Here is a 21,183-nt window from a genome sequence, read left to right on the forward strand (position 1 = left end):
ATGACCTCTTGACTTAAAAAGGAAGACGTCTTACCTAGGCTTGAGTACCATGTTACTCCTCAGATTTGGTTCTCAAAGATATTTTCAGCTGCTTCCTAAAATTAGGCTTCTCTTCAAAGGATGCAGAATGAATTCACTGATTGAAAATACTCAGAAAATAATGTAACTTAGACAAAGGCAATCTCAAAAGAGGGATTCCTAAGACATTTTAAGCAATGGCCACATAGCCTCCCAAGGAGGTGACTTAGATAAGAACATTTATTTAGAAGTAGACATTCTGGGGTTTTTGTGTCAAATGCAAAGGCAAATTTTCATGGGAACAAGGTTTTGGCTTCTGGAGGCCAGCCACCTCTCAAAGCAAGACGACCAGAAGACCTGAACCAACTCAGCCTATTGGTTGCTGTCCACTGTCCATGAGCCCTCAGGCTAGGACTGCCCTGGGCACCCACGTTTGACAGCACCTGCCTGCAGGATCTCCAAATCAAATCAAATTACAAGACCAACACAGCTTAGAAACAAATCTTTTCATTTGCACAGGTTCCCGCACTGCCAAGGATATTTCATTGATCAAAGGGAAGTGCTGTCATCTGAGTCTCCAGCTTCTTTCACAAAGAACACATTCTCTATACTGTCCCACACAGCACTTTCTCAGTTACCTTCTCCTTGGAGTCACCCCTAACTCTTGCAGTAGGCATTAAATATTCCCATTTGACAGACAGACTGAGGTTCCATTAAATGGCTCCCCTAAAGCATGCAGCTGGAGAGGGGCCCTTATGGGGCTTGAAGCCAGATGCTGTGGTTTCTCCTCCCTTCTCCACCAGACCAGGGGCATCAGCTCTGTTGGAAACTCGCAATGGCTCGTGCAAGCAGTGGTCCCCAGCCTGGTTGCACATTAGCCCCCCACCCAAGAGTGATTAGATGTTGCCAGTGACACAAGGCCCAGGCCCCCCTGCAGGTCCATCCCACCAGAATCTCTGTGAGCGGGGCCCGGGGATTGACATTCCTTAAGAGCTCTAGGGAGCTTCCGCGGGCTGTCGTGGTCATTCTGTTAGTCGTCAGGGATTTGCTGCCTGCTCTCTCAAGGACCTGCTTTAAGGCCTAGATATTTCAGTTGTCTTTTCAAAAATAATTTTCTATTTCTCAATTATAGGAATAATGCTTATTTATTGTAGAAATTTTAGAAGGTATGAAGAAGAAAACAAAAATCCAGAGATGCACTGTTTGTTTTTAGTATGTTTTTATTGAAGTATAGTCAGTTAACAATGTTGTGTCAATTTCTGGTGTACTGCACAGTGCTTCAGTCACATAAGAACATACACACATTCGTTCTCATATTCTTTTTCACCATAGGTTACTGCAAGATATTGAATATGATTCCCTGTGCTATACAGTATAAACTTGTTTATCTATTTTATATATATTATTTAGCATCTGCAAAGCTCAAACTCCCAATTTATCCCTTCCCACCCCTTCCTTCTCTGGTAACCATAAATTTGTTTTCTATTTCTGTGAGTCTGTTCCTGTTTTGTAAATAAGTTTGTTTGTTTTGTAGATTCCACATATAAGTGATATCATGGTATTTTTCTTTCTCTTTCTCACTTACTTCACTTAGAATGACATTCTCTAGGTCCATCCATGTTGCTGCAAATGGCATTATTTTATTCTTTTTTATGGCTGAGTAGTATTCCATTGTATAAATATACCACAACTTCTTTATCCAGTCATCTGTTGATGGACATTTAGGTTGTTTCCATGTCTTGGCTATTGTATATAGCATTACTATGAACATTGGGGTGCATGCGTCTTTTTGAATTAAGGTTCCTTCTGGATATATGCCCAGGAGTGGAATTGCTGGATCATATGGTAAGTCTATTCTTAGTCTTTTGAGGAACAGAGATGCACTGTTACTATTTTGATGTATTCCCTTCTAACCCCTGTGCATATTTACTTACAAATTCTTGATACTATACAGTGATTATTTTCTTTTGACTTCGTATGGTAAATGTTTTCCAATGTTACCAAATATTTTTCAAAAACACTGTTTTAATATTAAAATATAAAAGATTTTTAAAGATATGGTCCACAACATTAACAATGACTAACAAACACTTGGACAGCAGATTCTTCTTAGGTTTTTCTTTTTGCTCATTTGTATCTTCTTCTTTTTTTATAATTAACTTGTGTTTGTTTAATTTTTAAATGAGATTATTATAATAGCTGCATCATGTTCTATTGTGCTTATACCTTATAAATTAATCATTCTTTAATGTCACACATTTATGTTGTTTCTAATTTTGTTGTTATAAATAAGCCTTCCATGAAGACCCTTGTACCTAGATCTTTGTGCACTACTTTCCTAGAAGTGAGATTATTGAATGAGAAGGTATATAAACATTTTGCAGAGTATCGATAAACCTACTAAATTGCTTTCCAGAAGGGCACATGAGTTTATGATCCCATCAGTGGCATTATCTTGAGAAAGAAAATTGTTAACAGTATTTGCAAAACTGAGCCTTGAACAACATGGGGGTTAGGGCACTGGCATGCGGAGAAGTACAAAATCCCGGTATAACATACAGTCAGCCCTCCGGATCCTCGGTCCCTCCATGTCCACAGTTCTGCGTCCTGAGATTCGACCAACTGCAGATGGTGCAGTACTGTAGTATTTACTATTGAAAGAAAAAATCCAGGTATAAATAGGCTCATGGAATTCAAACCTATATTGTTCAAGGGTCAACTATATTTTCATTTTGTGATCGTCAGCTTGCTGCGTTCATTAAGGAGGCTGGACTTTTTATATCTTCATTGGTCATTTACGTTGCTGCTTTTGTGAATGTTCATATTCTTTGTCTTTTTTCCTCCCTGTGGGAATTCATCTTTTTTCTTATATACTAACTATATAACCCTTTTCCTTTTCATTTGTTCTGTAAATATTTTCCCTGAATTTATCATTTAATTTGGGTTGTTGACCCACAGAAGGATTGATTGATTTTTATGCTTAGAAAGACTTTTTGATTGCTTGATTAGATAAATAGTTACCATTTTCTTCTGTAGGTCGCAATGAATAAATGCTTACTTAAACAAGAGCAATTTTTTTCTGGCTAAGTGGGATTTTATTGGTCTGGACTAAGAAACAGTCCATCTCCTACAGGGACCTGACTTGGAATGATCAAAACTACAATACTTTGATAGTATGCAATCCTTGAACGACCCCACCAGATACATGATCGTGTAAATAAAACATTGTTGGTAGTTCCCACCTTTGTAGGACAAAGCATCTTAAAAGCAAACAGTATAGCACAGCCTCTCACAAAAGACTGCCCCACCCTTAAACTAACAAAATCCCATTCCCACTTCATATTCAAAACTAAGGTGGGTCTTAGGATGATACCACTTGGCCTCAGGTGGACACTTTCTTTCAGGTCAACCCCCCTCTCCCACTCCCAGGTCCCATGCCTTGAGGATAGACACTAATCCTGAGTGGGGTTGCTCTGGCATGTAGTATTTGAGACATACAGATACAAAAAAAGAAATTATTCGCTGTTTCTCTGACATTTGAATTTAACTGGATGCCCTATATTTTTATTTGCAACCCAGATTTATCTGGCAACCCTAACCCTGAGGTTTTCTTTCAGTGTCGATGTTGGGGCCCACGTCCCAGGAGTGCCCACAGGCAACAGCAGACAGACCTGGCACCTCTGACAAACCACATGAAGGTCTGTACCTGTCTGCCTCCAGAGAGGGCTCTTGCAGTCAGGAGGCCTCAGAGACATTTTCCAAAAACCCCCACTACACTGACTTTCCTACGAAGGTCAGCATGTGCTTATAAACCTGCTCTTCTCCCAGGCCTCTCAGGGGTGCTTCCAGGCATCCTGCACTTCATTGTTCTTCCCTCTTCTCTTCCCAGCAGCTGTGAGGCTCATCTTGGGCCTGTGGATCTGGGCAGGCCCTGCTGAGTGCCCGCCACTGCCTCGCTCGGGTCCCCTTAGCCCACATCCCTGTTTGAATGGCCGGTCTGTCTGATCCCTGTGGCCTCTTTCTGCCTGAACACCCATTTTCTGTCTTATAGGCTTTTGATTCACTATAAATAATTAGATTGTTTTCCAAAGGCTGGATGTTCAAATTCAGGTTTTATGGTGGTTTGAGATGGCTGAATGTCATGTGGATGTGCCCACCATTAGGACAACCCTAAAGATTGGCAAGACTGAGACACACGCTGAGAACCCCCTCCCCCATTTAGCAGATAAATTGTACAATGTGGGCAACAGAAAACCTCCCCAGGAACGATGCCAGAGTGACCTCAAATGACTGGATCCATTAGCGCAGGTGTTTCCGAGAACGCCCCTCCCAGCTCCGTGGGGGATGCTTGCATCTTTTTAATCCCTAGCCACTGAAGATTTCTAAGGCAGAGCTTCCCAATCTTTAGAGCACCTGCGAATCCCCTAGAGTTTTGTGAAGATGCAGGTTCTGATTCGGGAGCTCCGGGGCCTGCTGAGATGCTGCACTGCTGTAAACTCTCAGTGGCGCCACTGCTGCAAGTCCATGGATCGCACTTGGGACAGCAGGGCCAAAACTTCTTTCCGATTGACTGCAGGGTGGCCCAGACACCTGGTGTTTTCAATTCCAGGGCTCTGGGCTAGACTGCCTAGGCCCAGGCGGTCTGAATCAAAGGAGATGTGATCCACGTCTGCGAGAAAGGAGACACAGAGCGAGGGCAAAGGAGATGGGCCAGGGTGAGAGAGGAGGGTAGAGGCAGGAAGCCTGAGAGAGGGGACGAATTCAAGACAGTTTAGGGTGGAGCTGACAAGACCCAGGCTGATGGAATGTGGGGCGGCGGGGAGGCATTTGGAGAACAGACTGTCACCAGCTGGGGAGGAAGAGCAGGGGCTGCTACTCAGTGCCACGCCTCATCCTGGGCACCTGGACATCATTATCTACTGGAGGTAAGGCAGTACCTTAGATAACACATAATGTCCTCATTGCTTTCTGTATATATTTTAACTCTGCTTGTCACGGCTACGTATGGTTAAAATATTGTAAGATGCTTTCACTGTGAAGTGGAAAGAGTGATAGGGGATGGGGATGGGCATGGAAGGATAGGACTGTTTGAGTGCCTACTGTATACTAAGGTCTGAAATAGGACATTGCCATAGTGTGGCTCTTTGCTTTCTGTGTCCCATTTTTGCAGACGGGAAGAAGGCTGGGAGAGGGTAATTGCCCACCGTCACAAATCAGTACATGGAGGAGCTGGAAATGGAGCCCAGACATCCAGAGAGAGCATCTCAGTGTGTGGGGAAGGGGGAGGGTGTTGTGGGGGGCACAAAGGCTGAGTGGGAGCAAGGTGGTCTCTGGTGGGAGCTCGGAGGATTGGTCGCCCTGCACTGCACAGTTCCTGCAAATGCGGCTTCATCCTCACCCATGAAAGGATGTGGGGAAGGGGAGCCTCAAGGACACATGAGGTTGATATCAAGTTCAGGTCTCAGATGGGACGAGCAGACCCCTGCTCAGCAGAGGTGGGGATGGGAGCAACATATGGAAATAGGATAATGAGATGAACCAATCTTTTAGGGAGGCTCAGCTCTTTCTGTGGTGCCTTGGCACTGCTCTAACTGGATTTGTAGGATTTGTACTTCAGGCATTTCATGATTTTTATACTACACATATTTTCTGTGGTTTCCTCTCCCTAACTCCCCACTTTCTTCTTCTTCTTTTTTTTAACAAGTTCCTTTTTAAAATGCTGACCTTGTTTGAAGATTTGACGTTGAAGTTTAATCGACATAGATCATAGGATCTGGGCACAGCCGGTTTCCCCTGCTGAACCCCAGGCCCCTGTGTGCACTGTTTCCTGGGTCTCTCTGTGGGCAGGTCCCGCAGGCGCCTCAGTGGAACATGTCCTTGCTGACCTCATTTTACAACCTGCTCCTCCTCTGGGCTGCTTGGTCCTGCCATCCACCCTGCTGCTCTTTCAGAAACCTCCTTCCCCCTCCTTGATCCAATCAGCCCCTTCCTGTCTTTTTTTTTTTAATTGAAGTATAGTCAGTTACAATGTGTCAATTTCTGGTGTACAGCATAATGTCCCAGTCATGTATATATATATGCATATATTTGTTTTCATATTCTTTTTCATTAAAGGTTATTACAAGATATTGAATATAGTTCCCTGAGCTATACAGAGGAAATTTGTTTTTTAAATCTATTTTTATATTTAGTGGTTAACATTTACAAATTTCAAACTCCCAAATTTATCCCTTCCCACCCCCTCAGCCCCTTCCTGTTGATTTGACTCCCTAAATCTCTCCAGTACACACTTCTCTTGATCCCCACCCCTACCTATCCTAATGGAGACCATCATTTTTTCTCACCTGGGTTCCTGCAACAGCCTTCCAGCTCGCTTTTCTGCCTCTGTCCCAAGACCCTAGACCACAGCTGGCACTGAGCAAGATATGGTCCCTGTCCATGGCACAGTGGATGAGACAGACCAAATCATTCTTACGATGTGATTGGCTGGCCCAGTCTTGAGAGCTCATCAAAGGCTTCCTGGAGTGTCACCTGAGCTTAGCCAGGAAGGATGAGTGGGAGTGAATGGCAAGAAGGCAGGAAATGCTTCTGCCAAAGCTATGCTGTTTTAGTAGTTTCCTTTAACAGGCAGGCCCCTAGTGACATATATACCCTGAGTCCTTTCCTTTTCTGGATTGTTTTTCTATTCACACATAAATTTCTACTGAGTTTGCCCCACTGCCACTCATCTCTCCCACCATGCTCCCCTCCACTCTGATTTCTTTCACAGTAGTCTACATCTCTGAATGTGCTCTAGGGGGAGGAATGACAACCATTAGAGTGGAAATCTCAAATATATGTCCCCAGGAGGGAAAGATGCTCTAGAAATGGACAGAACTGATTGCACTAACACATACCTCAAATGCACATACACACATCCACCTTACATGCACACACACATACCATTCCCTGCATGTAAGTTATTAGTGCTGTTAACCAAATATTTTTGCTTCTCCTTCCAGGCACATGGGAGCATTGCACCTGTGGTATGTCCCTGCCTGCTTGTGACTTGCTCTGGTCAATGAAATGGGAGCAAAGTGACATGTGTTACTTCCAGGTAAATGCTTTAAAGAGTCAGTGCTCAATTTGCCTCATTCTCATTTTCTGCCTTCAGGGTTGAGGAGGCAACACGTCTATTGCAGCAGCCTGTGTCCCTAAGTGGCTATGGAAACCAGACCCATAGTGGACATATGTCATGATTGAGAAATAAAATTGTGCTATGTCAAGCCACAGAGACCTGGGGATTTCTTATTACTGTAGCACAACCTAACTGATCCTGACTGATACATCTGGCCAAATCAAGGTTTAGGGGCACCAGGGCCTTCACTCTTGTTGGGTATTCAGCATCCTGAGTCCCTGAGTCAATCAGAGTTCCTATCCTCCTGCCCAGTCCCCTTAGGCTGGAAGATTTCCAGGTTATTTCATCTCTTTCCCATTATGATGGGGACCCTTGCATGCTCCTTATAAGCTACGTAGTCTATTTGATTGAACCTAAATTCAAAATGAAGTCACAGAAATAGTTATAAAACATGAAAGCATTTGCTGAGCTTTTCAAAAGCTTATTCTAGATGCCCTACACATGTCACACTAACCAATGCATGTCCGAAAGCAATCCCCTAATGAATCTCCCTTTCCCCAAGAGCAAAATGGCAGCCTCTGCCCCCAGAACAGCCTTGGCCCTGGTAGGCTAACTTCAGAGGTCCTGGATTGTAGGCCTGATCCTGCCACTTAGTAGTGAATGATCTTGGAAGAATACCTTTCTGAGTCCCAGTTCCCTTATCTGTAAAATGATGATGATGATGATAATAACAACCATGTCATAGAAAGAAAAGGAAAGTAACATTTGTACAGTTGGTGTATAACCACTCTCTGCAGATAGAACAAGAATGTGTGAGGAAATGCTTTGAAAAGGGAAAACCCTGTGCAAACAAAAGCTGATAATATTTTTAACCAACACATGACCAAAGAAGAAACACAGCCCAAATCAAATGAGCTTCCCAACGCCTTCAGTCTTTAAAACCAAGCCCAGGTGTAGACATCGGTCTCTATTTACATTTCTGCAAAAGGTCCCGTAATACAAAGCTCATTCTTCAACTAGGACAAATTGCTTATTAGCTGAAGTGAAGGAGTGGGGTCAAGCACCTCAGCGGAGGTCAGTCACATTCAATCATCTGCAGGTTGGGCAAGCACCCAGCAGTGACGGTTCCGCGCAGTGACTTCCCGAAGAACCGCACGCGCGCACATCCAGTTATACTTTCTGTGCCCTTGGCCCAGCGCTGAATGAACTTCAGTTCATCGAGGAAGCCCTGCTTATTCCCCAGCCCCACCTCCATCCCGATCCAGCGAAACGCCCCTTGCCAATTTCGAAGCGCCTGCAGTCCTTCCGGCTTTTCCCTCTCGCGACGGGATTTCCCTTCCCAGCCCTCAGGGCCCGCGGCGCCGCCGGGTCCTGACCTCACGGCAGCAATTGCCGAAAAGGTTCTGCCCTCGGCAGCCGGTGGGTGGCCCCCCCCGGGGTGGGGGCCCCCCGTCAGTCTACCTCCTCTAAGCGCCTCGGGCGTGATGTTGGCCGCCGCCGAGGTGCCGAACTTGCTCTGCGACCGCTTCTCCAGCTGGAGCGCGCACCACCTGAAAGGCTTGTTAAAACAGAGCGCGGGCCCCACCTCCAGAGTTTCTGCCTTGACTAGGTTGAGGGTGGGGCCGACAACTTGCATTTCCACCAAGTTCCCAGGTGTCGGTGACGCTGCGCATCCGGGACCACCCTTAGTGAACCTCTGCCTCTGGTTTTAGGCGGCTGTCAGATACAGAGCGTCGCTGGGCTCCTCCGCGCCGGTCCCGGCTGTTCTCCCGACCTGAGCGCTGTTCCTGGAGGGAACAACCCAGAAGGTTGCAGACCTGGGAAGGCAGGGCCGGAGGAGTTTGGGCTTTGTTTTGGAGGGCCCTGAAGGATTTGTGCAGATAGGAAAGCAGGCAGGAATAAACTTTGGAAGCCTGTGGGTCGTTGGTGTTACTGGGATATTTCATTCATCAGGTTGTAGTGACCTCGTTTCTTCAACCCGTATTGATCCTGTGCTAGGTCTAGGGTTACAAAGGTGAACAGACAGGGTCCTAGCCTTCCAAGGGCTCATAGTAACCGGGAGGGAAATGTGCAAACAATTAAATTACCGATAAGATAACTGTTCCTAGGGAGGTAGCAGCGTCAAACTTCTGCGGAGGGCGGGCGGGAGGGCGGGAGCGCGGGCGGGCGGGGCTCTGGAATCTGTCTGAGGAGCTAGAAAAAGGTTTCACGAAGAACTGGCATTTATGCTGAGACTTGCAGGAGGGGTGGGAATTTGGCAGGTAGAAGTGGGTAGCTGGGAAGTGGTTTCCCCAGGCAGAAGGCATGAGAAACAAGACTGCTCAGGTACAAGGTTGTGAGGGAGACTGACAGTGCGTCTCCGGCCTGGGCCTGGTTTCCCTCCTACCTCTCTCTCTGGAGGCTCCTTCTGTCTCCTTTGCTGGCCCCTCGTTAGCTGCTGCCCCTCACGAGCTGCTGTTCCCAGGGCTGTGTCCTGGTTGCCGTTTCTTCTCACTCTCCATGTCCACGCCTGATGAGCAGCTCCACTCCCGAGGCCTCCAGATCTCTTCCCGATGGGGCCCACGTGTGTTTCCAGCCCAAGCCTTGCCCCCTCGGCTCCACGCAGATGTCCCCAGGCATCTTTCCTCCTGTGTTCTGCCTTGGTAAATGGCACCAGCATCCACCTAGTTACCTAAACCAGAAGATTTCGTGAAATGACTCTTTCATAGATAGCTGGTGAACTGGCACAGTGAATTGCTGGTGCCATTTACCAAGACAGAACACAGGAGGCTCCAATTCTGAGTCTACAATTTACTAGCTGAGTGACCTTGGGCAAATTACTTAATCTGTTTCCTCCTCTGTGAAATGGATTTAATGACAGTACCCACCTCACAAAGTTGTTCTACGGATTAAACAGTAATTGTTACTTATTAAGCCCTATGTTAAGTACTTTACTTGGATTTCTTCAGAGATGGTGAGTACCTTGTCCAAGGTCACTCTGCTGGCAAGTGGGAGAGCCAGGTCTGGAACCCACAGTTCCTTGACTCCTAAGCCACCTTCTTCATTGTCACACTATCTGGAGATTGTATATCAAATAGGGAAATGCTTACAACATAACGTTAAGTGAAAAGAGGACAGCAAATTGCCTAATCAGTGAGTACAGCCATGTTATTTAAAAAAGGGAACTAATCTACAAATAGAAAAGGCTAGAAGGAAATATGACAAATGGTTAAATGTAGTTGTATTTGGGTTATTTTTGACTTCTAATTTTCTATTTTCTATCTTGTCTTTAATATACATATTTTTACTAAAATAAAATATTTATAACATTAAACATTTATTTCACTAAAAACAACTACAAGTCCACAAACTGTTCTCATGTTTGAAAATTATACTCTACTGGTATCTCTTCTCAGTTCTAGACTTACTTCCCTCAACAGAAATTCTTTCCTACTCTCAAAGGCCAGAGTAGGAAGTAGGTATTACAGCCATATTCACCACCCACCCCACAGCTGACAACCTGGCCATGAGAGCAGGCTGTCAAAATCAGGCCTGTGAGGAGGGAAGTTCCAGACAGAACCCGGCTTCTCCTACCGCCCAGGGCTTTCTGGACAGCGCTACTTGAGATCAATTACTTTTTTTCTTCTTCTTCTAAGTAACTAGCCGAATGCTCTTTTTCCAGTTCTGGCTGAGTTGTTAGCTTCAGCCTGGTGGCGACGCCTGCCAGGTACCTGGCTCCGTGAACACCGCCCAAACTGGTCAGGCCAGTCCGCCCCATGGTTGTTTCTGCCAGGACTTGCCCGTGTGTGGCGGTGTGTGTGTGTGTGTGTGTGTGTGTGTGTGAGGGGTGTCTTAGAGACCCACCCTTCTCCCCAGCAACCCAGGTAGGTGGAAGGCAGCTTCGGGGACCAGCCTGGCAGTCAGGCTAGAATGGGTGGAGCTGAATTAATCTAACCTGGAATTTCAACTTGGCCTGCACAACAGGTGAGGGAAAAGAGCAGCAGAGAGAACAGGCAGTTTGGCAACTTGGAAGTATTCTTCTGCCATGCCCCTTGCCCCCTGCCTGGAAAATAGCCCGGGGTGACTTTTCAAAGTGTCTGCGCCGGCTTGTAGGGCTCAGTTGCGCCAAGGCCTCCAAGGAGGCTGTCCGAGCCCCTCCTGCACGCTGTCCTCCACGGTTACTCTCCGCGACGCGCCCGTTCCCCCTCCTCTGGGAGGCAGGGCGGGGGTATCGGATTAGTCTTTGTTTTCGACGCGAAAGAGCCGAGCGCGGCGCGGGGGAGGCTCGCGATGCCAGGGCCCCGGGGTCCGCCTGGGTAGGGCGCTCGGCCGTGACCCCCGCGAGGGTGCCTCCCAGCTGGCCCGCGGCCTCTGCTCGCGGGTATCCCCTCCCTGCCGGCCAGGCTGACTCGGTACGCAAACGCGCGATGTCCCCCATTGTCCTGCCTCGGAATGAGCGAGCCGCAGGAGGAGAGTGGGGTCAGCCGGGCTCCGAGCTCAGGGCTCCTGGGGGCGCCGGGGCGGTCCCAGACCGCTCGGCCCGTAGGGAGTGGCAGGAAGTGGGGACACCGAGGCTGGCTCCGCCGAGGGCCTAGGCTGGGAGGTCCGCGTGCCCCACCCCGCGCGGCCCGCCGCGCCCGCCGGGGCTGCAGAACCGCCGGAGGGCGGGGGCGGCCAGCCGGAGGAGGGCGGCCGGTCCCGGGAGGACCGACCGCGGGGGAGGGGAGGTACTGCAGGTGCAAAGGCGCGGCGGCCGGGCCGGGCCGGGCCCTGCCCCCACCCGCTCGAGGGCCGCCCGCGCCGTCCCCTCCCCCTCCACGGAACTCCCCCCTCGCGTAGCCGGGAGCCCGGTGGAGGGGGCGGCGGCGGCGGCGGGGCCGGCGGGGCTCGGCGGGGCCGCACGTGCGCGCCCTCCCGGGCGGGGGAGTCCCCAGGCGAGCACGTGCCGCGGCGCGCGGGGGGCGGGGAGTCCCGCGGACGCCTTCATTGCTGCTGCTGCTGCCGCCGCGGCCGCCGCTGCCTCTTCCTTCCTCCTGCGCCGTCCCCTCCTCGGCCCGGGCGGGGGGCTCCGTGCGCCGAGCTCGGCCGGGCCAGGCGCTCCGGGAGGCGGGCGCCCCAGGCGGCGGCGGCGGCCGCGACGGTGGTGGCGGCGGCGGCGCGGGCCGGGAAACTTTGCCCCTTTGTGCGCTCCGCCCCGGAGGCGGCGGGCAGGTCGGTGCAGTCGGTGCCTTTCCGGCTCCGGAGTGGGGGAGGGGCGGCGGGGAGGCGCTGGGGGCCCGACCCGGGGGGAGGGGACGGCCTGGGGGCCGGCCGGGGGGGTCGCTACTTTGTTGCGGGGGACGGGGCTAGGGTGCTGCGGGTCACAGTGTAGCGGAGCCGGGCGGGGGCGGCGGGGCGGGGCGGGGCGGGGGCTGCGGAGCCGCCGGAGCCGAGCGGCCGAGGCCCCAGAACAAAGGAGCCCGAGCGGTGGCGCGCGCGCGGCCCGGCCCGAGCCCGAGCGCGCCCCCCTCCCCGCGCCCCCTCGGCGGAGCCGGCGGCCCTCCCGGGTCTGGCCGGCGGGCGCGGGGCGCGGCGGGGCGGCCGACGCGGGCTTCCCCGGGCGCGCCCCTCTCCAGGCCGCTCCCGTGCCGGGGGCGCCCGGGCAGCCCCGCCGAGTGAAGCTCTCGGCAAACTTTATTTTGAAAGCTGTGCTCCCTTGGGGAGGGCCTAGCGACCTCCAGCGAGGAGTGTGTGGGAATTTTGGCGAAACTGTCCCAAGCCCGTGGGGTTGGGGCAAAGAACAACTTTATTAGAAATCTCACCTTGACCACCACCCCCCCCGCCTTAAATTCGTTGCCCAGGTTTCCTTAGCACGCCATCGCTCCCTCGGCCTCCTTTCCAAGACAGGGAGCGGGTGCTGGTGCGCCCTGCCAGAGGTTCTGGGCAGAAGTTCATGTGAGCAAGCCCCATCTCTTCCCCCATCTTCTCTTTTCCCAGAAGCAGGAAGAGGTAACATGTGAAAGTTGTCCCCGAGCCCCGAGTGATGCGCTTCCCTTTTCTGTCTCTCTTTCAGGCAGCGCTGCCTTCTCCATCATCCTGACCCGGCAGAAGAAATACTGGAGGAGAAACTCCTCACCCTGCCCTGCCCCCTCCACACCCACCTGCTCACCTCATGCCTGGGTCCAGGGTGGGTGAGGGTGAAGAAGCCACCCAGCCAAGATGATCCCTTCTCTGGGGACTGCAGCTGGTGTCCTCCCCCAGATCCTGGGCCCCAGCAGGTGGGAGAGTGGCCCTCAGCTGAGTCCTGTCAGACTGCTGCAGAGGAGGTGAAAAGGCGTTGAGAAGTGGTGCCCATCCCAGAGCCTGGAGCTACTTGCCTTCACCCTTGTAGACTTTTGACTGCTTTAGGAGAGAAGGACCCGTTGGTGGCCTTTGCAGACAGGAAGCTGGACTACAGCTTAGCCCCAGCACCTATGCCCCCACCTCTGGCAGCGTCATGAGTCAGTTTCAGGTGCCCCTGGCAGTCCAGCCGGACCTGCCAGGCCTTTATGACTTCCCTCAGGGCCAGGTGATGGTGGGGGGCTTCCAGGGGCCTGGGCTTCCAGTGGCCGGGAGTGAACCTCAACTCCGAGGTAGTGGAGATGCGCGGAAGAAACGAAAACGGTGTGGTACTTGTGAGCCCTGCCGGCGGCTAGAGAACTGTGGGGCTTGCACCAGCTGTACCAACCGCCGCACACACCAAATCTGCAAACTGCGCAAGTGTGAGGTGCTGAAGAAAAAAGTGGGGCTTCTCAAGGAGGTAAGCTGGCTCTTGCTTGGCTGCACTTTCCCGTCCTTGAGAGTGCTGTGGGCACAGGGGTCTTGCTAAAGACAGTAAAGCACATTCTCCCGTTCTGGTCGTACTGGTCCAGTTTTTAGTGGGGCTGTGAATAAGCGTATAACTGTCCTTGGAAGCTGGTGTGGGCACCTTTGTTGGGCTGACAGTGTAAGAGTAACTGTCACAGAGGGCTCTGAGCTAGCACTCTCATTTCTGATGTCTCTGTGTGCTGTGGAACAGTGATATCTAGCTTTATCTCTAGAAGTTTCTTGTCCTACTTGAAGCCTCAGATGTACTTCAGGGTCACACCAGCGCTTGGGTAACGTGGGGAGTGATGGTGTCAGGTAAGAGTTGGAGGCTGATGGATTTGGGAAGAAAAATGTGGAGCGACACCGTGTCTTTATGCTGCCCTAGTGTAGTGGGCTGTTTCTTTTCGTAAACCTTCTTTGGGTACCATTATTTTGGGCTGGTACCTGAAAATGTTTGGGAATTTTTTGGGGGGAATCTAATGAGAAACCCATGATGTGGGTTCTCCTACAAGACAGTACTTCTTGAGGTCAGGGACTATTTATCTGTATTCTCAGGACCTGGCCTAGACCCTTGGTGTGTAATAAGCCTTTGGATACTAACTGAATGAATAAATGATGTGCTTTAGAGATACTGTCAACTCCAGAAGGAGTACTCCCTTTATTTGGAGTAGGGAGATAAAGGGAGGGAAGGACGAGTTGGAATGAGAGCAGACGGGGAAGTGTGGAGAGGCAGTGACCCCGCGCTGGCCATCTTTCCTTTCCGTTCTGGTGGTGGGCTGCCGGCATGAGGTTGGTGGCAGCCGCAGCAGCGGAGAGTTGGCAGAAGTAGGGACGAGCGTAGCTGAACAGCTTGGGAGGAGCAGTGTAGCGGCGGAGGTCGCTCCAGGCAGCCAAACTGGCGCTGGACAGAGACGGAGGCCTGCGCTGTCCGTGGGGCTCCCGGGAGCTGCCACTGATTTGTACAAGGGCTCAGACAACTCAGGTCCCTTCTCAGAGCCTGTCTTCTCCCTAGGGAGATGGAAAGGTTGTGCTTGATGGCCTTTGAAGCCCTTTCCAGCTGGGCTGGGAGTCGCTGTGCTTCTGAGCGCTGGGGCACCTGTGGCTTCGATGGGCTGGCGGCTTGCGCTCGGGATTTCCCTGACCGCTGAGTGCAGAGCTGTGCCGCGAGCTTGGTGGGGCTGAGGTCCCTTGGCTGGAAAGATCCAAATGTTTCAGGGAGAGAAGTGGGTGTTGCTGGAATGTTTCTGCCCCTTCTCGCCTTCTCTTGCCCGTTCCCCGTGGAAGCTGCATCGTGGCTCAGGGACGGCGGGCGAGTGTGCCTTGTTTCCCTGGTCTCAGGTGAAAGCAGACATCTGGGTCACATCTAGAGCTCCCCACCTCAGCCCAGAGACAGTGTCCAGCCCCTTTACGTGGCTGGTATTTCTGGGGAGTTGGCATCCTGCTGACCTGGTACCCTGTGGGTCATTTCTGAAAGGGGGATGGGATCGGGGGCTTCCCTCCTGGGCATGAGATCTGGTGTTTCGGTGTAAGGAGGACCTGGCCAGTCTACTTTGTAAAGCTTGGTTCCTTGGCTTGCTTCTTTCCAGGGTTTACCTCCTCCCCTTTTCTCTCATTCCGTTCCTCCCATTATCAAACCCTGGGGGACAGAGGGGATGAGCTTTTCTGGGCTGGGTGTTCCAGAACCTGTGGCCCTTGTGAGCCGTGTTTAAGCGCCTCTCACGGCAACAACGAGGCATACCTGAGTGAAAGGGGTTGGGACTGAAGCCAAGGTCCTGTCAGCCTTGTGTGTAAGCTGCTGGCTCGGGCTGCCGGTGGTCACAGCTAAGAGACCGGAGTGCTGGGTTGGCTGCGGCTTAGAGATGACTGAGAGGTGTCTGTGTCCCCGTGGAACTTGCCATGGCCAGCTGCCCCCCAGCTCCCCAGGGTCAGGGAGAATGCAGCTCCTGGCCTGTAGTCTCCAAGGACAGGGGGTTCACATGCAGGTCTGTGGCCTAATGCTACTCCAGGACAGAGTCCTCTCAGTTTCTTAAGAAACAATGGAAGGGAGACAATGGAGTGAGCTTTTTTTTTTTTTAAAGCTAACTTTCTTTAACTTAAAGAGCAGTACTTTGTTTTAATATAGGTCCTTTCTACTTACTAATCTTTCAAAATTACTCTCTTTTATGAAATGAAGGTGTTGGTAGAAAGATCTATTTTTTTAAAAAGTGTTTACTTGGCAAAGTACAAAATATTAACTAGTATCTGTCTTCACAATTTTTTTTTTTTAAATTGGTCCGTGAAGACCGAAAGCGTGTGAACCGCTATGAGGCTACCCTGCCCTGATGAATGTATTCTTGGCAGAGCTGACAGGCCGGAGAGGCCGTGCCTGAGTGAGGGAGCCCGGAGAACCAGCCCAGCATTTACAGCCCCCAGGGGACTGCCGAGACCTTAGCTGCTAGGTCTGAGCAGCCATGTAGTTGAGGGGACATGTCCAAGGATTTGGGAGGTCAGGAAAGGAGACACTTTCCTCAGAAACAGAACTTTAGAATTTTGCCCTGACGCTTCATGTGGGACAAGGCAAAGCATCATCCTAGGAGCCTCTTGGGAATCAGACCGTCTCCTTGCATCCCTGCTTCCCGGCGTCTCCTCTTCTGGACACCCTTTCATCACCTCCATCCTGTCTCCACCTCCCCTGGTTTCCTTTGGGGCTTCCTCTGAGCTGTGCGCCTCCAGCTGCTTTGTGTCATCCTGTAAGCTGGGGGGCATCATCTTGCCTTCCTTGTCTTCCTTCCCTGCTCCTCACTTTTTTCCCCAGTGCAGGTGATGGTGGTGCTGCAGTCCCCCTACTCAGAAAAGCTCAGCGTTTGAAGACTCGAGGCAGCCCTCTGGGATGGTCCCGTCCATCACAGAGGCAGGTGACTGCTTCTCTGGGCCCTAAGGTGAGGTAACACACCTGAAGGGGCTCATTCCTGTCTCAAGGTCTTCATTCCTAGTTCCAGGAAGGATTTAGATCCTAGGCTGATATTGGAGGCTGTTTGACTTCCACATTCTTTTCACCTGAGTGGTGGCTTGAAGCACAACATGGCAGCTGCTTAGAAAAGTAGGATTTGGTGGGTGTGGAGATACGGTAGGCCTCCGACCCCAGAGCAAGCTCTGTGTATCAGTTTTCTCTTACATCAAATGGAGTAACCCTTCTTTGTGAGGATTAATTGGATAAAATATGCATAATGTCTGGTACCTAGTAGGTAATTGGTGCATGGTGACAGAGCACTCTTAGAACATCTAGAAAAGAATTAATCTTTATGCATAAAAATTGTGTATGTTAGTCTCTGAGCTGTAATTGTAAGAATGCAGTACAAATTAAATGTTTATTTGAAGACATCCTCTGCTTGCTCGTAGGACTGAGGGAGGGAGGAGTTTGCCAGCCTCTTTGTTGGGGAAGGAGGCTGGATACCCAGGAGCAAGGAGCTGTGGCCCAGGGTCTGACTGAGAAGTTGCTCGTGGGTGAGGGTAGTAAACATCTGATAAAGAGGGCGGGAGAAAAACCCTTTGTGGAGGAAAAAATACTCCATGGAAAAATGCATGCATAGATTGGAAGCGTGACTGAGAGCATCGTGGCTGAATAATGGAGAGAGAACTGTGTATGTTGTGAGAAGCACACCTAGCCCTCAGCCAAGTGGGTTTAGTGGCTGAAGCAAAGCTCTGTGCCAGTTTTGAGACAAGATACCTTGGACTGAGGCTGTCTCAGCAGTGTCAGAACACCTGACAGTTCTTGCCTCGCCTGCTGGTAGTTCTGTCTTCCTGAAGATGGAGGCTGTGAGGAGGGAAGCCGAGTTCCCACCAGCAAAGGGAGAGCTGATTGGTAGAGTAGAAGTGAAGAGACACTTTAGAGAAAGGGGCCCCATCTCAGCATTTGTGAATCTGGAGAGAAGCCTAGGCAGGGGGAGGTGTTTACCATAGACTGTAGAAAATTGTTTTTTTAGATGCAAACAGTTTTTAATACCCTGGCTGCAGACTTCAGAGTTTAGGGAAGTTAGCTGGAGGGATAGGATTGCTTTTAAAAAAGGAAGTGCTGACTTAACAGTCCTAAATGGTGCCCTAAGGAGGAAGATGGTGGCACTGGGGACGATCTGAACCATCTGCGTGGCTGCTTGGGCTGCTGTCTAGTGAGTGCAGATGGTGCAGACCAGGCTTTTTCACATGGAGAGGGGGTGCCATTCAGGCATAGTCTAACCCTTTAAGAGGAGCATCAGAGAGTTTGGTGGCCAGAATGTGCTGAGGCTCGTGGAAAATGCTCAAAACAATAAAAGCCTTTCATATATTCCCAGCAAGAACAAGAGGGAAGGGGTAGCCTTACAGCTTCAGGAGCAGAACTAGTGACGGAGAAAAAGCAGCCCCTGGGTCCCTGTTGTGTCAGGGAGTGTAAACTGGGGAAAGACCATGGCATGTGTGGTTAGCAAGGGAAGAGCCAGCTGCCCGACCTGCATCTGAGTCATCCACTCCCTACCGAGCACCTCCAGATACGCTCACGGAATGACATCTTTATGGAATCATGATTGAAAGAGGGCCAGAAGACAGGCAGAAAGTTCAATTTTTCTAGGAGACGTTGGAAATTATAAACGACATGTCAGTTTTTGACAGTGCTAGAGCAGATTGTTAAAAGGTGGTTTGTGAGACTTAGAAAGACAAGTGGTGAGCTTCGGGGGTCCCTGTGGTTCTTTGCAAAGTAGCCCGGTCAGACTGTTGGATCTGGATTTCTGCAAATAAATGATGGTATCTCCTGCCAACTGCTTGGACAGATCAGAGGGCCAGTTTCTTACTTAAAGTCATCCTGCAGAGAGGGCACAGGTATAACTGCCTTGTTCAAACTTTTTATCATCCGTGTGGATCAGGATCCCCTGGGTCCTGTCCCCAGGGATTCTGATTAGATTGGGCTGGGGTGGACCCAGTTGGGCTGGTTCTTTCCAGGTGTGTGTAATGTGTAGTTAGAGTGGAACTCCTCTGACACAGATGAGAGCTGAGAGGATGGACAGCCACCTGGACTCTTTACTGCAAATTGCTCACCTGAGTCTTAGGGCACCGGAATGGTTCATAACCATTCTTCCACCTTGCTCATCAGTGAACCAGCATTGGCATCCCCTGGGAGCTTGTCAGACAGGCAGAATCTCAGGCCTTCTCTCGGAGTTACTGAATCAGAATCTGTACTTTAACCAGATTCCCAGGTGATTTGTATGTCCATGAGGGTTTGAGGAGCTGGTCTGTGACACTTCCGTGGCTGGAGAAGGGGACAGAAATAAGCCTTGATGAACATAGGTAAAGAACGGCAGTCCCTGGTTTTCAGCCGATTCTCAAGGGTAAGGAGGATGACCCGACACTTTCTTTGTTCTGTAGGCCAGGGAGACAGGAACAGCTTAAGATTCACCCCACGTTTAGTCTTGTTCTTCTGGAGTCCATTTCCTTCTAGTCTAGTGAGTTACAGTAAGTAGCCTTTAAGAACGTGTGTGTGTGTGTGTTCTGAGAACAGTCAGGAAAGGGCTCCCAGAAGATGCGTGCTGTTTCGCAGCCTAACTTGGAGCCCCCTGAGGGAGTAGTAGCTGGTGGTGGTTGTGAAGAGGAGGCGCACATGCCTGGAACCCGGGGACTCAGGGCAGGGCCTGGGGGCTTAAGAGCTGGACTTGTGTGCCCTCTTTGTATGATGTGGGCAGGAGCCGGGCAGGTCAGCGGGCGGGTGGGTGGTGGTGGTAAGTGGTGATGCAGCTGTTACGCTGAATGCCAGATCGAGGGGTTAAGGAGATTGGAGCAGTCTGGAGCCAAGGACCTTAACTGAACTCAGTGGGATTTAATCAGGGTAAATCTGAAGTCCTGTACTTGTTTTAAGTACAGAAAAGAAATGTATGGTTAAGGAGCCCTGGCTTCCTAGCAGGTGGGAAGAGCTGAGATTCTAGAAGGGTTGTGAACAGCCTGTCTCTAGGAGCTCTGTCAGAGTGGCCACATGCCCGACAACGGAAAAAGATGGGCCGTTCAGCTTGGAAATGAGGAAGAGAACGCAGGCTAAGAGGAGTCCTACATGGATGAGGGAGTCAGTTCCTTCGTGTAGGGAGTAGGCAGAACTTCTCTGGAGAGTAGAAGTTATAAGCAGGTAGACTGAATCCATGTTTGAAAAAAGAGTTGTCTGGCATTTATATTGTTCCAAGACTGAAGAGCCAGCCCTGTGCCAGCATGGGTCTGAGGAGAGGCTGGATGTTCTGGCTGGGATGTTGCCAGAATGTCCTGTCGGGTGGAGGCCCCCACCCTCAGTGGTCTCTTGCTAAAGCTACGGGAGGTGAAACGCCAGGCCTACCTCGTATTCCTTTGTTGACTACATTGCAGAAGAAACATCGCTTTTAGGTCATAAAAGTTTCTGGTCAAGTTCTACACCTAGTCTCAGACCTGGGTTGGAACAGAGTCTGTGAGCTTTCTGAAACTTTCAGCCAAATGTGTGAATGTGCAGGGGATGTGTTTACTCATGGGAGAGAGTCCCTGGTTTTCAGCCGATTCTCAAGAGTTATTCATGACTTCTCAGATTTAAGAAGCATGCTCTACCTGAGCTGTCCAGTGTGGTAGCCATTAGCCAAGTGTGGCTACTAAAATTCAAATCAATTAAAACTGAATAAAATTAAATTTGGTAATGCAGTCACCCTGGCCGCCTTTCAGGTGGCTCGTGTGTTGGACAGCACAGAGCGTTTTCATCACTAGAGGTAGTTCTGTGGGATATGGAGTTCCCCTGCATGGTCCCTGAAGCCTGTTTCTGAGTCAGGGAAATAGCTGTCCGAGTTGGCTATGCTTGGAAGGATGTTTTTGGGTTGGGGCCCCTGTTCCCACTTCCAGGTAAGTGGTCAGGGGTATGGGAGGGAGCAGTACTTTCCTGGGTTCTAACCCATGGCAAAGCTCATTGTTTCTCCTTGAAGGCACGGGGCCATGTGTTAATTATATGCTGTGGGGAAAACAGTAGGAATGGAGTGTGGGTCCCCATCCAAGGTCTCTCTCTCAGGCTCCCTGGGGGAAAGTGGCTTCTCTCACCCACACTCTTGCCCAGCAGCCCTGGTGAACCTTGCCCACATTTATTTCTGGCCCCAAACTTGCTTCTGCACCAACCCCAGCGTTAGCAGTCAGCCCTCACCCCTCTGCCTTGGGCCTCTCCTTCTGGAGAAGGCTGTGTGGTGACTGGGTGAAATGAAGGACCACATGAGGGGTCTCAGGAGTCGTCACGAGTTCTCCCTCCCCTC

General features: G+C 50.6%; 1 protein-coding gene and 1 long non-coding RNA gene across 5 annotated transcripts in view; one reads left to right on the plus strand and one right to left on the minus strand.

Moving 5' to 3' along the window:
- Positions 1-7,191: 7,191 nt before the first annotated feature.
- LOC140685636 (uncharacterized) lies at positions 7,192-11,201 on the minus strand. The gene is made up of 3 exons (XR_012058888.1): positions 11,070-11,201; positions 9,522-9,806; positions 7,192-8,922 (listed from the first exon to the last, which is right to left on the minus strand). It is a non-coding gene; the product is annotated as an uncharacterized lncRNA (long non-coding RNA).
- A 139-nt stretch (positions 11,202-11,340) lies between these two features.
- LOC140685374 (methylcytosine dioxygenase TET3) overlaps positions 11,341-21,183 on the plus strand; it is a 101,221-nt gene continuing 91,378 nt past the window's right edge. The window contains exons 1-2 of one of the 4 annotated variants that reach the window (XM_072937515.1): positions 11,341-11,430; positions 13,167-13,892. In XM_072937515.1, the coding sequence (XP_072793616.1) occupies positions 13,590-13,892 (303 nt within the window). In that variant the 5' untranslated portion in view covers positions 11,341-11,430; positions 13,167-13,589. Of the gene's footprint in view, positions 11,431-11,965; positions 12,326-13,166; positions 13,893-21,183 lie in introns of those variants that run through there. The other 3 variants (XM_072937516.1, XM_072937517.1, XM_072937514.1) reach the window with 3 other exon arrangements.

The sequence above is a fragment of the Vicugna pacos genome, chromosome 15 (genome assembly GCF_048564905.1).
Source record: "Vicugna pacos chromosome 15, VicPac4, whole genome shotgun sequence".
Taxonomy (NCBI): Eukaryota; Metazoa; Chordata; class Mammalia; order Artiodactyla; family Camelidae; genus Vicugna; species Vicugna pacos.